Source organism: Ruditapes philippinarum, unplaced genomic scaffold (genome assembly GCF_026571515.1).
Source record: "Ruditapes philippinarum isolate M1 unplaced genomic scaffold, ASM2657151v2 ctg2430_1_1_1_1, whole genome shotgun sequence".
NCBI lineage: Eukaryota > Metazoa > Mollusca > Bivalvia > Venerida > Veneridae > Ruditapes > Ruditapes philippinarum.
The window spans coordinates 21,648-38,566 of NW_026866184.1; the positions used below are offsets into that span (position 1 = coordinate 21,648).

The 16,919-nt window shown below is 35.2% G+C and overlaps 1 protein-coding gene across 1 annotated transcript in view; it reads left to right on the forward strand.

The window, feature by feature from the left end:
• Nucleotides 1-1,221: 1,221 nt before the first annotated feature.
• Nucleotides 1,222-16,919, forward strand: part of LOC132731615 (uncharacterized) — a 43,068-nt gene continuing 27,370 nt past the window's right edge. The window contains exons 1-2 of the mRNA XM_060717827.1: nucleotides 1,222-1,378; nucleotides 1,733-1,952. Of these exons, the coding sequence (XP_060573810.1) occupies nucleotides 1,232-1,378; nucleotides 1,733-1,952 (367 nt within the window). The 5' untranslated portion in view covers nucleotides 1,222-1,231. The remainder of the gene's footprint in view (nucleotides 1,379-1,732; nucleotides 1,953-16,919) is intronic.

Below are 16,919 nucleotides of genomic sequence, written 5' to 3' on the forward strand. Positions count from 1 at the left end.
GGTTCGAGTCCCGGTCAGGCTGCACATTTTTCTCACCCTGTGACATTTGGCGCCCAACGGGGGACCGTGACTGATATAGCTCAGAGTTTAATTTACATTGCTCTGTAACTCTGTGAAATTCGAGGACGAATTTCAATAAAGCAGGGGAGTATGTCACGGTTCAGAACTGTTAACTATTTAGGGGAGATGATGTGTAAGCGGCCGGATAGCTCAGTCGGTAGAGCCGCGGTACGGTATTCCGAGGGTCCCGGGTTCGAGTCCCGGTCAGGCTGCACATTTTTCTCACCCTGTGACACTGACAAAGTCATCCCTCTTGAACTTTGAAAAAAATCAGACATTTTAATTTTCCTTTCATTATCTTCCCAATGGTTGTACACATTAAACTCAAATTTGACATATAGATACGTCTTACGAATAAGCAGTTCAAGGTTGAATTAGGTCGTGGTTCAATGATTTTGGACAAAGTTATCTTTCTTGAATGTTGGAAAAATTTTGAATTTTCAGTTTCAGCACTCATACTTATGTGGACATGTATGTAGCCATTATTTTGGCTACAAATATGCATTCTATGCAATTTACAAAAGATTAACACTCAATAATATAAGTTTCAGTGTCTTGATCTTTGTATAAAAATGGTTTCTGTTAACATTGAAAAGTTTTAAGGGCTTTGAACTTAAACATGAAAAGAAATAATCTGTGCAAACAAATTTGGAACTAAATATTATAACATCTGAAATTTTGGCTGCATGCGGGGGCATCCGTGGCGTGAAGACACATTTCTAGTTTAAATATATTAAAACAGGATTTATTTCATCGAAATAAATATTTCATGAGCCATAAGTGATATATGATATTTTTCATACCACATTTTGTTCTCTCTTTTTAAACATTAAAATTTGATTGACCTTCCCTTACATATTGTGTATTGGCTAAATTTAGCCGAAAGTTGTTCGGCAAGACATCAGTGAAAATATTGAAAATATGTTTTGATGATTGGCGATGAAATAAAAAACAATGTTTTACAATGAAAATACGAAAAGTGACAATATGCATTTTCTTTCAACGATATTTCTCAATATTTTATTTATTATAAGTATAATATGTATTTGCATCGCTTAAGAAATCAACTATCTTTAATACACTAAACATGTTGTCAAGCAAACCATACTGTGTTAATTGTAGATTGTTTAATAAATGGTAAATTATAATTCTATATTTAAGAAAGCTGGAGATGGCAGAGTCTTGTGAAAATGAGATTTTCCGTAAAGCCATAGTGAAGAATTTTGTGGCAGTCAAGAAGTATTTGCATCCTGATCCTATTATTGATTGTGAAACAGGCTTTGAATTACTCACCGTTACAGACAGAAAGAATATCCAGGTACGATATGAAATATTTTAAAGGCCAGTACAGTTTAGACGACTTCAATGTCAGTATTTTATGAATGTGTTGCAATGGTGAATTTTTATGATAATTGTTAATTGTAAAGTAAAAGCTGAGGCATTCGAGAATTAATCTTAGTTAATGCTTGGACCTCACATTGATGGTATTCTTAAAAATTATATTATCATTTCTGCATAAGCTATTTCAAAAAGTGATTTAAAACAAAATAGTTATTCTTACTGTAGAAACACAAATTAAACGCTTACCGAACGTATTGGAATTGTTATCAACATTAAATTTATATAAAAATAAAACAACTGTGAATCTTATTGATAAAATACATTGTTACAGGGTAAAGACCCAACTGATAAGAATCAGACGATATTGAGAAAAGTAAAATCCAAAGGTGCTAATGGTTACACAGATTTTAAAGAGCGTCTGAGAAAGACCTGGCAGACTGACTTATTAAAGCTTATAGTTTGTGCGGAAAATGGACAGGACACGACAGAGATATTGAGTCGGCTTGAGAAAACCGCAGTGTTAAGTCCAGAGTATATCAAACACAGAGGTGGTAAGTCAATTGTTTTACGCGCATAGTGTTCAGATGTGAGCTTTTGTGACTGCAAGCATGTCGGTTGTTAGTTGTCTATTCGTTATTGTCGTGGATATATGTGTTTAAACAACATCTCTACCTAAAATTATCGATTAATATCAACTTTTACAGATATGATTAAAAGAAGGTTTCACCAATAGTTTGGCTTGTCGTTAATTGCCTGTTAACATGTATTCTGAGAGAGATATATACATAACTTAGCTGGAAATGTCGGTCGCTAATGATTTCCTGGTAGTAAACTCAAAATCATCACTGCCATCATAATAGTTATTATCTATTTAAAAAGTTTTTAATACACAAACTACATAGATCATTACGATTATTCGAATACCTTGATTAATATCAGTTAATATAAATCTGGATTATCATAAAAACAACAATAACAAAAATGGCAGATTTCGCACTTCAGGCAAGATCAAGTAAATTTGAAAAGGACGTTGAGAGGTTTTCTGACCCGGACTCCTAGCCAAAAGTCTTGCTTAATTATGTCACGAACACTCTATACCATGGTGTATGAAATGTTACACAAAGGATGGAGTTATCATAATACTTGATACCTCGTGTAACAGTACCCCCGTAGGGGCCTTTGCGACACACATAACTCGAAAGGACAAAACCACGGAAAAAAAACGATGGTAAAAAGTTGATATAACGACACCACGGTGGTACATGCACGACTTAATTTCGTGTTTTCACCATCGTTCTGTCGACCTTTCATCATCGTTGTTTCGTTGTTTCATGTAGCCAAAAATTAACATTGAAACCGGTGGCAAAGTGGGTTCTGTATTGTTATTAAAATGATTTCGTTTAAAACGTTACTCACAATCTGTAAATATGAGTATATATATAAAACTCAAATTTTGCTAAGGATCACCTTTTTGACATTGCATATTTCAGTCCTATTATCATCATTTCGCTAACGATACACCTGAACGGGGACCTCGTAATTGTGTACTTAAGTTATCGATTTGTCATGTACACCTTGCATGATAAGCAAGTGGAAAAGCATACCCATAGAAATGTGTTGTTTTATGGCCATGTGCTTTCACATAACGTATACAAGCAGCAACACTTCTCTCGTTTTATTGTAAAACTGTGTTCAAACTATGGCAAATCAACAGGTTAGACGTCTTCTTAGTGAAGATGAGATAAACAGGGGTATTGGAATGTTGGAGGATGGCCGTTCACAAAGGCACGTTGCCCATGTCAAAGAAAGCGTTGTTTCAAGGGTGTGGAACCGATTCCAAATGACTGGAAATGTCTTGCAGGGCCACGCCGGAGGTCGGGAACGTTCAACGCCTCAAGCCCTGGACCGACTTATTGTCCTTCAGGCCAGACGCCAACGTTTCTCGAACGCATTCCTCTGACACAACGCCATATTCAAGAGCGTTTTCAATGGGCGCAGACTCATGTCACATGGACAGTAAATGATTGGACACCTTTCCTCTTCACTGATGAGTCAATGTTTTGACTTCGCGGACAGACGGCTAGGGTTTAAAGAAGTCCAAATGAACGCTAAGCTGCAGCATGCGTTGCAGAACACGACCGTTTGTGTGTGTGGGGGTTGGGGGGCTCAGTCATGATGTGGGCGGGAATAAGCGCCCAGAGAAAGACGGACCTACACATCAGTGAAAACGGCACACTGATGGCAGTAAGGTACGTCAATGAAATCTTAGACGTCCATGTATGCACGTACGCTGTCACAGTCGGCCCAGATTTCATTCTTATGGATAAGAACGCCCTTGCACACAGATCCCACATCACAAACCGATATCTTGAGGAGGCAACTATAGTCCGCATTGACTGGCCAGCGAGGTCCCCGGATTTAATTCCAATTGAGCATGCCTGGGATATGCTGCAGACAGCCATTTCTCCACGCCACGTCAAAACAACAACAGTTCAGAAGCTAAGACATGCAATCTTAACGAAATGGTCCCAGACTCCTCATCACAAGGTCTGCAGGCTCATCAGCAGCATGCGGCGGCAATGCCAGGCCGTAATTAAGGTAGAACGCAACACTTTACGAACTTTCAAGTACCGTCTTGGAAATTGGCATGCAGAAAGTTGACCATATTTCTGATTACATTCCGTTGTTTTATTCAAATACTTTCGGCCATTTTTTGTACACACGACATCAAAGTTGACCATCAATGCCCGTTTTGAACATGACGTTGTTGCGTATCCTTGGCAACTGTTACGGGTATCACAACGCCATTGGCGGTAAACATACCTAAAAATCTACAGCATTCGACGGAAATTATCTTTTCCTTTAAGCTGATATAAAATTTATCGATTTACGCCGTAAAATGTTTTGTCAATTTTGTGTAAAAGTTTACGTTCAGTTTAGCCGCATTTTTTTGCTTTAAAGCGGCTTATCTAAAAATTCCTGTAATATTTGTTTTATTTTTATCTTTAAATGTCCTTTAAAATGTATACTTAGTCGAAATGACTAAAAATATTGGTCACCGATTCAATTTATTCTGTACATGTGATTTTATTGTCCCCACCCCTTGAGTAATTTTGTAACTAAATTCGACGTATGCAGATACGTTTGAGACTTTTAAATGCGCAATTATGTTCAGCTTATCAGGAGAATTGTTCTAGAGTTTTACTTATACATATAAAATAACAACCACAATGCTCCGTTGCAAATGCTTAAAATTCAAAATGAGACATTACGATGAAAAAGCATATTTATATTTAAAATCTTAGCCTGGGATTAAGGCGTTGATATTTTGCTTATTCATAACATACGCGCTATTTCATACGATCACGTCAATATTTCTGATTGATATATAGTCGATTTTCCTGACCGAAACAAAGACTTGAACCCAGCCTAGTAAAAACTGAATACAGGTACGTTTCAATACAACATTTAACATGTTAATTGAGCAAAAAGAAACTATCAGCAGTGTAACAACAACTGTCAAGTTAACTATCATGGACTTAGTCGAAGTGCAATTTCATTGAATTTATTGCCTTTTGTGACATTTATGTTAGCTGATGAAAATTGTACGAAAATCAAACAAACGTTTTTCCTTGTTTTTAAGCATGATTAATTACCTCATAAAGTATTGAAAAAAAGACGCATGTAAAGAAAATGACATCAGGCTTTCAACGGCAGCGCAAACAGCTAAGAGTTATTATTGCGGTCTTATTTTTTGATATTGTAATACAATAAATTAATGAACGTGAATCGTGAAATATGCCATGAGGAACAAAAAGCAACTATATATTTCTATGTCAATTTAGAAATTTGCGGAAATTCAATCATAAATTAATACATAGGCTACAAGAAGTTCTGCAGAGCTGCTATACATTTTGTAATTCCTACACTATGAGTGATATACTGGCAGTCATAAGTATTTATTTCACCTATTATAACACAGGATTTCACTTGTAAGCAAGCACTATTGCAGCAATTTGACAGAGTCTATGCTAAATAACTGCGCGAAATATTGACAAATTAAAATATACGGTTCATACATACGGTAAAATATGTGATAAACCTAGGCCCGCGGAATCATAATCGGTATTAAACAACCTACGCCAACCATTTCCTGACTTGCAAGATGTTTGCTACTATGTGATCTCCAGAATGTTGATTTTCGTCTAGCACACACTTCCTGCAACAGGCACACATCAAGGAACACTTCCATTGTCATTATTTTCATGAAAAATAATTCCTAACTAATATACATGTATTTAATTCCTTTTAATCAATTTTCACATTTATTACAAATACACAAAAGTTGCGCACTGTAGAAAAAGTGACCCTTAGCAAATTTTGAGTAGTACAAAAATAACATAGAAATTTGTTTATTTTTTGTAAACGCAAGTTATATACCTTAAACTATTATATGCACTAACAAAGCAAGTGTTTTTATTTGATTGTTTAACTTAATGATAATTGCTAAACATGATTAGGTGTATCATATAACAAGGATATTAATTGTATTTTTACAATGTTTATTTGTCTTGTTTTTAATTTACTCTTCGTTCATTTCCTATTTATATAATAAACAACATACAAACCAGAAGACTAAGACTTTAGGTATGTTTTAATGAGCTATTTGAAGCCCAACCCATTGCAACTATTATTGCGATTCTGACACTATATCAACCTACCTGATCAATCTCCCACGCAGTGATCTCCCTTTACAGGATTAGATCTTAGCCAGTCAAGATTTTTGACGATGCGATGTTTTTTTTCAATTTTGATATTTCTTTTAAAAAGTTATTACAGTCTTGCCTATTGGTTAAGACCGTAAGTGCTAGATGTGAACTAAAACAAACACTTATTTCGGAAATATAATGTTAAACTTTTCATGTCCAAAACAATAACCGCTTTCGATAGAGAAGTCATTCAAGTAATTAATAATTTCGATTCTTCACTTAACGAAATTCATTATTTTCAATCATATCGACTGACACAAGATATACTAACTGTTGTACAGCGTCCACCGGATATAGCCCCTCAGAACTCCGAAAACAAAAATAAAAAGGCTTACCTCGACTTCACCCAAGGTAATTTTTCAACTTATTTCTCCATCATAACCTCATCAATTTTTCCAATCTAAACAATCTTTTGAAGCTAAATATGTCAGGGTTTAGAGCAGTATTTTCTCCCTTAAGCATATTGAATACTTTTTGTAAAGTTGACGATAAATTGTACCGTTTTCGTTGACATTTGCGGACGATGTTGATATTTTACCTGTAAATCAAGGCCAAAAGGCATTTGTTGTATCAAAATACGTATTCAATATAACAAAAAGACTTCCTTCGACTTGTATTTGAGTGGTCATCCATCAGCTCGAGCTGCTTTTAGCACAATTTGCGAAAACCGTCTTTCCTTGTCTACAGAGTCTAGCTAGAAAAACAAATTTTAGTGTATGGGGTGAAGAACTTTAATGCCCAGGGTTAAGTAGAATGTTACTGTGTCTAGCAGTCATATTTTTTAATTTTTGTAGTCTTTTATGAGCTGCCAGTCTTTCTGATTCAAGGATTGACACAAGATATTGATTGTTTACTTCAATAATTATTTAAATTCATACTATAGCATAATAATGTGTAATTCCAGGTAGCCACTTGCTTCCTTACAAGACACAGACATTGTTTGGATCAAAACAAATATAGTAAATTCATATATTATTTTATAATATGTTTTTGTTCTATTTTATATTGTTGAGGTGGCTAGCAAATAACTTTAGATTAGACCCACTATCACCTGCTTACATATTTAGCGCATGATTGTAATGCATATAATTGCCTCATCGGCCTCCCGTGCATTATCTCAATTAAAATATAAAAATGATTGCATATTATTTGGTACTATTCAATCAATTACTGAACTCAAATCAAATAAGTCACCTAACATTTAAGGGCATGGCTGGGGACATATCCGGGGTCCGTACTCTCAGAGCCTGAAAGGGCGGATTGGCCTTCATTAAGCATATAAAGGAATAAGACAGGTCGATAACTGATCAGGCACTTGAAAAATTAGCACGTGTCTTCCATAAAACCATTTTAGACACATTGAATAAGCAATGTGTCGACATAGAATTGAGACACTTGAGAGTTGCGTTAAACGATTTTAATTTGACAGACCATTCAGAGACATAGCTAATAAGAATAAGTCCCAAAAATACAATAAAAACAGTGGGTAGGATTGATAGTGTGTTCAAGTCGTATGGTCGGATGAAGTGTGTTTTAGGCATATGCATGATGCACCGTCTTCAGTTTGCATCTAATCAAATTCATAGTTCAAAATTATTGCTTTGATAATTTTCCTTGAAACTTATTTGCTATATTTAATCTGAACTTGTTTTTGGCCTTTGAAGCTAAGCCCCCGGGCCCTTTTTTATGGGCCTACAAGTTTAAAAAAAGCTGACAACGCCCCTGCCATTTAAATTTATATTCAACGTTTTCGATAAAAGTATTTCGCGATGTTGCGTTAAAAGTATTTCACGATGTTGTGTGACCTTACGCTATAGTTAAATGAGGTCAGCTATTATCTGACAGAGAAGGGCCCATGATAATGTTGCAAAAACATTTGGTCCAACCCTTTTGTATATTGTGTAATAATGTTGATGTAAAACGCTTGATGAATTATATTATATATGCAAAAAATTTCATTAAACTTATTAAACTAATCTCTACTTCACAATGCATAGCTTGAACATGATTTGATATTGTTTAAGACAAATTATAGAATTCTAATGTAAAGTTCTACTAATCTATAATGATTCAGTCTGAGTTCTACATGTTTCATCAAAGTCACGCATAAAATGTGATCTAGTGCAGGACGGAAACGGTGTACTATCATTGATATTCATTCTTCGTATGATGTTTCTTATTTTATTTATCATTTTTACTGTTTCACTTAACAAACCTTTCTCCCGGAATCGATCGTTATTTATGCATCAAGGTACGCGTATGCTCTGGTTCTTTATCTAGTTTATTTTTGCAGACAATATAGCATTCGTTTACCTACAACACACTGTACACTTGGTAAAAGTTTTCCATCTACACCCGTGCATATCTGTGCTAGACTCTGTTCAGAAAAGCAATGTCGTTTTTCGCAAATTTTGCTAAAAGCAGTTCAATTTGATTGATGACCACTCACATACAAGTAAAAGGAAGTCTATAGTCAATTTTGATACAATAAATGCCTTTTGGGCCTGATTTACAGGTAAATATGAACATCGTCCGCAAATGTCAACAGAATCGGTACAATTTATTGCCAATTTAACAAAAAAAGTATTCAATATGCAGAAAAAAGCAAATACTGCTCTTAACCCTGACATATTAAGTTTCACAAAATTGTTTAGTTTGGAGAATTCGATGAAGTTTTGATAGAGAAACAGGTTGAAACATTACCTTGCATTGATGGATTCAGGCTCGGGCTTCAGGGCTGCAGCCACCCCCACCCAGCTCGGTCTAGAGATACGTTTATATTATTGTTAGTTTCAAACTTTATAAGATGTAGTGTACTCCCTTATCAAAACATTTAATCTCCTGCCTGGGGTGTGTGTGTATTTGAGTTTATTTATACTCACAACCGGTTGCCCATTTGGGCGAGTCCTCCATAGGAGTTTTAGTCATTTAGATTCTAGAGGATAGTGCAATTTACAGATACAAAAGATGCCCCGATTCCAGAAGCTTCTCCTGGTTCTTTAGTGTGCCAAGTGTTAAAGCACTCATACACAGGACCTCGATTTAAAGATTCATCCGGATTACTGATTAGAAATTTTAGTTGGCCAGCCCGGGAATCGAACCCACAATGTCGAGATTACAAGTCTCGCGCTCTAACCGGTTGAGCTATGCGGACTGACCCTGCCTTTGGATCTTTATCTATCAACATGCTTGAATGACTTCAATGTTGATTGGTTTATTACTTTCCTAAGGTATAATGAAGCAGTCAGTGACAAATATATGTGTTACATTGTACACCATATTTTACTATCTTTGTTTTTCCATTTTTTTTGCGAAAGCCCTATAATTAAGAAATTGAAAATTAGTTTTTGTAAAATAAAAAGATGGCGTGGGTTCGATCCCCAGGAGATGCTTTGGTAGTTTAGCGCTGAGGAAGGTAGTCTAGTACTGGTGTAACTCTCTAGGAACGATGGTTAGGAAACTACCCGCCTATATGACTGGAATACTGTTGGAAAAGGCGTAAAATGAAACAAACAATACAAAATTTACTGATTTGAAATATTGCTCAAAAACATCAATTGAAATATCTTTACTCTTAATCCCTGCACAATCCTTTAATATTTTCCAATATAATTTTGCATTTTTGTATTTGGCTTCTTCTAGTCTGTATGTTTCTTTTTTATCATAAACATATGTCGCTTACCTTAGTCAGTGATTTTTTTACCTCTGCATCCTGAGTACAAAGCTCATTGAATTTGCTGTGGATGCAAAGTTTCAAATAATGTGCATCTTTTGGATGCATACTTCTTCTGAGTAGGGAGTCCTGTCCGACAGGAATTTGGTAATAAATACCAAACTGTGTTCAAGTTATGTCAATCATATCTTAGGTCTGCAAATCTTCTACATATAAGAAATAATAATGTGATATACTATAGATAAGCATAAAAATATTAAGGAAAATTAAGTTTTGATTAACCTCAAACTAAATTAATTGAAATAAACTTATTAAAATTATTTGACAACTTTGAATAATTTCAGTATCAGAAGCATTGTAATTAATGTAGAAATCAAATACATTTTTTCTTCATTCCATTGTAAAAATACCTTTCATATCACTAAAGCAATATTAAGCCTTGTAACTTGGATTTGTCGGCTAAATTTTGGGACTCATAGATTTATAGCCAAGCAAGTCCTAGGACCCACACTGATGAGTTTGTAAAAAAGAATCACTGCTTAGTGTAGATTTATAGGGCGATCTTGCAGTAACCATATTTTTTCTATTAACATCTGATTTCTCAAACCTGTATTGGTTTAAAGACTGATAAAATTATCTTCTTTTCGTATCACGCTCTATATTATACCACTTTTTATACATATCTTTAACGCTCTATATTATACCACTTTTTATACATATCTTTATTTTCAATTTCTCCAGAATGAGTAGCTTCACCCGAAGTACATTTAAATAAAGGGGAAACAACTTCTTCAACAAAATCTGAAAAATTGCTAACTCATGAATCAATATCGGTACTACATGTAGAATGTTTGCATTATAATTTTCTAATTTAGTTACTATTTCACTTTGTGAAAATCTGTTACCCTTGTAAGTATTCAATTTATATCTTACATTTACATGTTCATCATGTACATTACAATGAGCATTGTGTATTTCTAAAACAGGTTCATCAAACAAAAAAGTAAACAATTTACATACTAAAACAAGTTTTTTTTGAAAATATAACATAATTAACGACACTGCGTCCTCTTTTGCTAACACAGGTATAACAACCTTTATTTTTATCTTCACCTACCCTACCGTTAAAATACGTAAACCAGTCTGCTTTGTAGGAGCAAATTTGTCTCGGAGCACATTTTTATCACGAGGTGTGACCGATGTGCTCGTAAACATTCGTATTTGCAAAAAAATGGAAATGAGACGGATGTGTTCGACACACAATAGAAACGACACTCGAAGCACATTTGTCCCACAGTCTTCCATAAAATTCTAAAAAGGTAATACAATTATGCCCGTCCGTATCCTTGCAACCAGTCATTGTTCTGTGTGGTCTGTATTTATAATACCGTTTTAGGTCACTTCCCCTCTGTCTATTTTTGTCTACCTCTGCATAGGAGTCCTATATTAACTAAAAGAATATCCCTATTCTACGTGTCACAATGCTGTATCCAGAACCCAAACACATATGCAGCGAGATTTTTATCGTTATCAATTGTGACACGTTTCTTTCCGATGCTGAAAGTTTTATAAAATCTTATTTGATCTTATCAAAATACGCTTGGAAAAAAATCAAGCATGGCAGATATTTGTTTAAATTATTTATAAGTGTATTGCTACATTTAATGTTCATTTCCTATTATTACCTTTTGTGCGAGAAGTGCCGCAGTGCCGTCGTTGCAAGTGTCACATTTTTCCACTTCTGAAAAATCATAGTCAGTATCTCTCGAAATATCTGTTTTGTGACTTGATAAGTGTTCTCCCAAAAATAATCCGAGTAGAGGGAATTCAGATCCTATGCATAACAAAAAAAAATAAATAAAAAAATTGGCATGAGACAGGGTACGAACTCGATTTGTTTGATTGTGAGGCCACAACATAATCCACTGAGCTATACTCTCAGCAATATTTTAGCGTGCTAATTAATCAATAAAAGACAATATTAAATCTAAAAAACTTTTTTATTCCATGATGACGTAACATATTTTGGACATAATATATTATTTTATTGCTTACATGTTCTAAATGAATTATAGAAACATATTGTAAATGAATTATGAAAAAGAGTATTAATTTAACTTGCGACTGATTAGATTATTCTTAAATTAACCTAAATTTAGATCTGCCTATAAAATATGAGATCGATTGGTAAAACCCTACAATAGACTTTGATTTAATTAAGATCAAAACAACGTAAATTTATTCTATATAAAGGCACCGATGTATGTTGCCGATTAATTTATTCTTCTGTATTTCAAAGCATACTTAAAGTACAGTACTGTAGTGTAGATTTTATACAGTACAGTACTGTAAACGTCAGTGTTAAATTACCAACAGTAAATATTTATCAATTCGATGCTCTGATAAATAAACATGCATGATATATTTTTGTTGTTGTTTTTCATAAATTATACATTATAGACACTTACTTCTAACTCCTCCTCCATCATATAAACTTTCCTCTGAATTCTAACGAAAGTACACTTAAAAAACAATAACACACGATAAAAAACATTTCCGTGTTTACATGTGTATACGCAATAAGAGTGACGTCATTTAAATCGCTGTAGTGCACATTCATTGTAGTGTCATTAAGACCGGTTTTCTCGCGTCGTGCGTCAAATGATTTAGGAATTATTCTAAGCAACAAGAAGGTGGAATCTACGATGGCATGAAAGGGACTTTATTTATTCTTTGCGCATGCATAAGCTTTTACGTGGCCACTCGATACTTTTACGTGCGAACACGATAGCTATTACTATCAAAAGGAATAGTTATTTCATGCGCAAGCGATAACTATTGCATGCGCACGCGGATAGGTATTTTGCATTTGGACCCTGGACTGGCTTCCACGCATGAATAGTTCGACGCTCCGAGTGAGTGTCACACCTACAGCTGTTAGGGGCAAATAGTTTTTTTTTAATCACCCGGTCAAGGAGTCCCTTAAGTGATCTAAGGAAGAAAATGAGATGACCATCCCACACGTATTTTGTTTTCATCACAAACATAAAAAATCGCCATATTTAGAGAATTTGCTGCTTTCAGATCCGCCATTGAAAAGCACTTACGACGTGCTTGAGTTCCTAAAAGAATCCGGGTAATGCAATATAATTATGGAATACCGGACAGCGCAGAATCGGGCGAGACGCGACATTCCGACTAGACCAGAAGCGAGGCACGATACTGTAACACGAGATCCCGCAATGTTGAAGTATCCCGTACCACGAAATTTCACGGCTCACTCCATGTTTTGCCGGAATGTCGCTTTTCCTGTCTCTAGCGCATCGCTTTGTACATGTGCTTCTCAAAATTCCTGCCATCTGGGCTTGTTGACAGGTTATTTTTACACTGCATGGCTTTAGACGTCAACATTTAAGCTATTTTCTGTTTAAATTTCATCATGGAAGGTTTTTGAAATTTCGATTTGGTTAAGTGAGTTTCAATTTTAGTTATTGGTGTTCTTCATTCACGTCTTAACAGACAGTATAATTCTTAAAGGGTTTTGCAGTAACAAATATGACGCTAAAATTTTCTTTAATTTTCTTTCATCATTTTATATCAGTTTCATCATTACTCTTTAAAATGAGATAAGGATTTGTTTTATATAGAATACAAAGGGAATACTATTTAGCGGTATATTGCCTCTTTCGCGTCGACGTGTGGAGATTCGAAGCGAGACACGAGATTCCAGCGAGATGCGAAACGAGTCACGATAATTTATTGTATCGTTCAAATATCGCACGATTACAGTGATCCGTAACATTTTCACGCCCGGCAAACTGTCGCTCCACTTCAAAATTGTGGTGTACGGTAAAACGAGCGAACGGCATTTCCGAGATGGAGCGGAAGGCCGATTTAAACGCCTAATTGTAAGTATTGTTAATGTTTTTGTCTTGTTATTCATTTAAGTTGTATTTTTTCGAAAAAAGGAAAATGTAGTTCCGTGTAGGATTGATTTAGGCTTCCAATGATCTAAGCTGTTACAAAAAGAAAATTAAATTAAGCCCGGGAGAACTTTTCTCCCTGACGAAGCAAACGACGATTTGTAGAATATTGAACTTCCCAACCATAGAAATGCCATACCCTTCGGATTTCTTGAAAAAGTGTATTAGAAAATTATCAACCCGTAATAAGAACTTGTCCTTCGTGCAAAACAAATTACACCCGAAGGATTTCTTAAATTTGTAAATCGATATTTTTCGAAAGTAATGGAGCGAAAGAGCAAGAGATGGAGCAAAAGGTTCGATGTTGAGCGCAAGGCGATATTTTGACGTATTGAGAGGAGCGTAGTCTATGATTTTTTATATATAAAAGCTATAGAAGTTAAAATAAACATGATCAAGTGTTAAGACCGAGATAAATATACATTTTAAAGACAACTAATAAAGTGTAATATCCTTTCAACGACTATAGCGTAGTAAATGTAATCGTGAAGGTGTCACCTATGGCTGCCGTGTAGATTCCATTATTTATGTTCGAAATTTGGATGAGGCCCGACAATTGAATCATACACATGTATGCATGGCATAATACAGGATGCCACTTTTTCGAGGTCAATCATGATTTTTCGCACGGTTATGTACATTTAAAAAAGTGTGTCCGTGCAAATACGACAAAATCGAATATTTTCAGTTCTACCGAGAACAAATGTTTCCGAGCAGGTACGTGTAACGCGATTGTTCCCGCCAAAATGTTATTTTTTTTCGAAAAGTAAGATATTCAAGGTGCAGAACAGAAACAATATTATGCAATGAATGGAACACATTACATTAAATGAATCACTACCGACTTCAGTTCACAATGACTTTCTGTATTTAATAGCTCTAACGTACCTGTTCAGAGCAAACACAAATAAGCCACGTTTTCATGAATTTGTAAGGTGGGGAATCGTGTCAGTCGTTATAAGGATGTAACACGTGTTCCAGTTATGTTTCAAAATACTTCCTCCCTTATTTAGCATTGTTGTTTAGTTTTTGCAGAGTTTGATTATAAAAGTAAAAAAAAAATATTTACACTTTGAGAGGAAAATAATTAACTAAACAACAATGCTAAATAAGGGAGGAAGTATCTTTAAACATAACAGGAACACGTGTTACATCGATATAACGACTGACACTTGTCAACCATTTTCATAGCGTTTCCCCACCTTACAAATTCATGAAAACGTGGCTTATGTGTGTTTGCTCTGATCAACGTGGCTTATTTGTGTTTGCTCTGAGCAGGTACGTTAGAGCTATTAATTACAGAAAGTCATTGTGAACTGAACTCGGTAGTAGTGATTCATTTAATTTAATGTGTTCCATGCATTGCATAATATTGTTTCTGTTCTGCACCTTGAATATCTTACTTTTCGAAAAACATAACATTTTGGCGGGAACAATCGCGTTACACGTACCTGCTCGGAAACATTTGTTCGCGGTAGAACTGAAAATATTCGATTTTGTCGAATTTGCACGGACACACGTTTTTAAATGTACATTACCATGTGAAAAATCATGATTGACCTCGAATAAGTGGCATCCTGTATTATGCCATGCATACATGTGTATGATTCAATGGTCGGGCCTCATCCAAATTTCGAACATAAACAATGGAATCTACACGGCAGCCATAGGTGACACCTTCGCAATTACATTTATTACGCTATAGTCGTTGAAAGGATATCACACTTTATTAGTTGTCTTTAAAAGGTATATATATCTCGGTCTCAACACTTGATCATGTTTATTTTAACTTCTATAGCTTTTTTATATAAAAAATCACAGACTACGCTAATCTCAATACATAAAATTAATATCGCCTTGCGCTCAACATCGAACCTTTTGCTCCATCTCTTGCTCTTTCGCTCCACTACTTTAGAAAAATATCGATTTACAAATTTTAGAAATCCTTCAGGAGTAATTTATTTTGCACGAAGGTCAAGTTCTTATTACGGGTTGATAATTTACTAATACACTTTTTCAAGAAATCCGAAGGGTATGGCATTTTTATGGTTGGGAAGTTCAATACTCTACAAATCGTCGTTCGCTTCGTCAGGGAGAAAAGTTCTCCCGGGCTTAATATACTTTTCTTTTTGTAACAGCTTAGATCATTGGAAGCCTAAATCAATCCTACACGGAACTACATTTTCCTTTTTTTCGAAAAAATACAACTTAAATGAATAACAAGACAAAAACATTTACAATACTTACAATTAGGCGTTTAAATCGGCCTTCCGCTCTATCTCGGAAATGCCGTTCGCTCGTTTTACCGTACACCACAATTTTGAAGTGGAGCGACAGTTTGCCGGGCGTGATTTTTGTCTCCCTGAAACCGTTATGCACGATCGTACAATGGTGATTTCAAGCGCGAAGGTATGATGTTGAAAATACGAAAGCATGATGGTGAAACAACCATCGCATGATGGTGAAATCACAATAATGCTATGACACGATGATGAAAATAAAATTGCGTTTTCAACATCATGCAATTGCAGGTTCATCATTGTACCATCGCATTTTCACCATCGTACTATCACATTTTCATAATCGTGTCAGACATTGGGTAGACATTTGAGGTCCCATTTGTCACACGAATAAGTTTTTTTGGGGTAGACATATGAGGTCCCATTTGTCACACGAATAAGTTTTTTGGGTAGACATATGTGGTCCCATTTGTCACACGAATAAGTTTATTGGGTAGACATGTGAGGTCCCATTTTTCACACGAATAAGTTTTTTTGGGTAGACATATGAGGTCCCATTTGTCACACGAATAAGTTTTTTTTGGTAGACATATGAGGTCCCATTTGTCACACGAATAAGTTTTTTTGGGTAGACATTTGAGGTCCCATTTGTCACACGAATAAGTTTTTTTGGGTAGACATTTGAGGTCCCATTTTTCACACAATTAAGTTTATTGGGTAGACATATGAGGTCCCATTTTTCACACGAATAAGTTTTTTTGGGTAGACATATGAGGTCCCATTTGTCACACGAATAAGTTTTTTTTGGGTAGACATTTGAGGTCCCATTTTTCACACGAATAAGTTTTTTTGG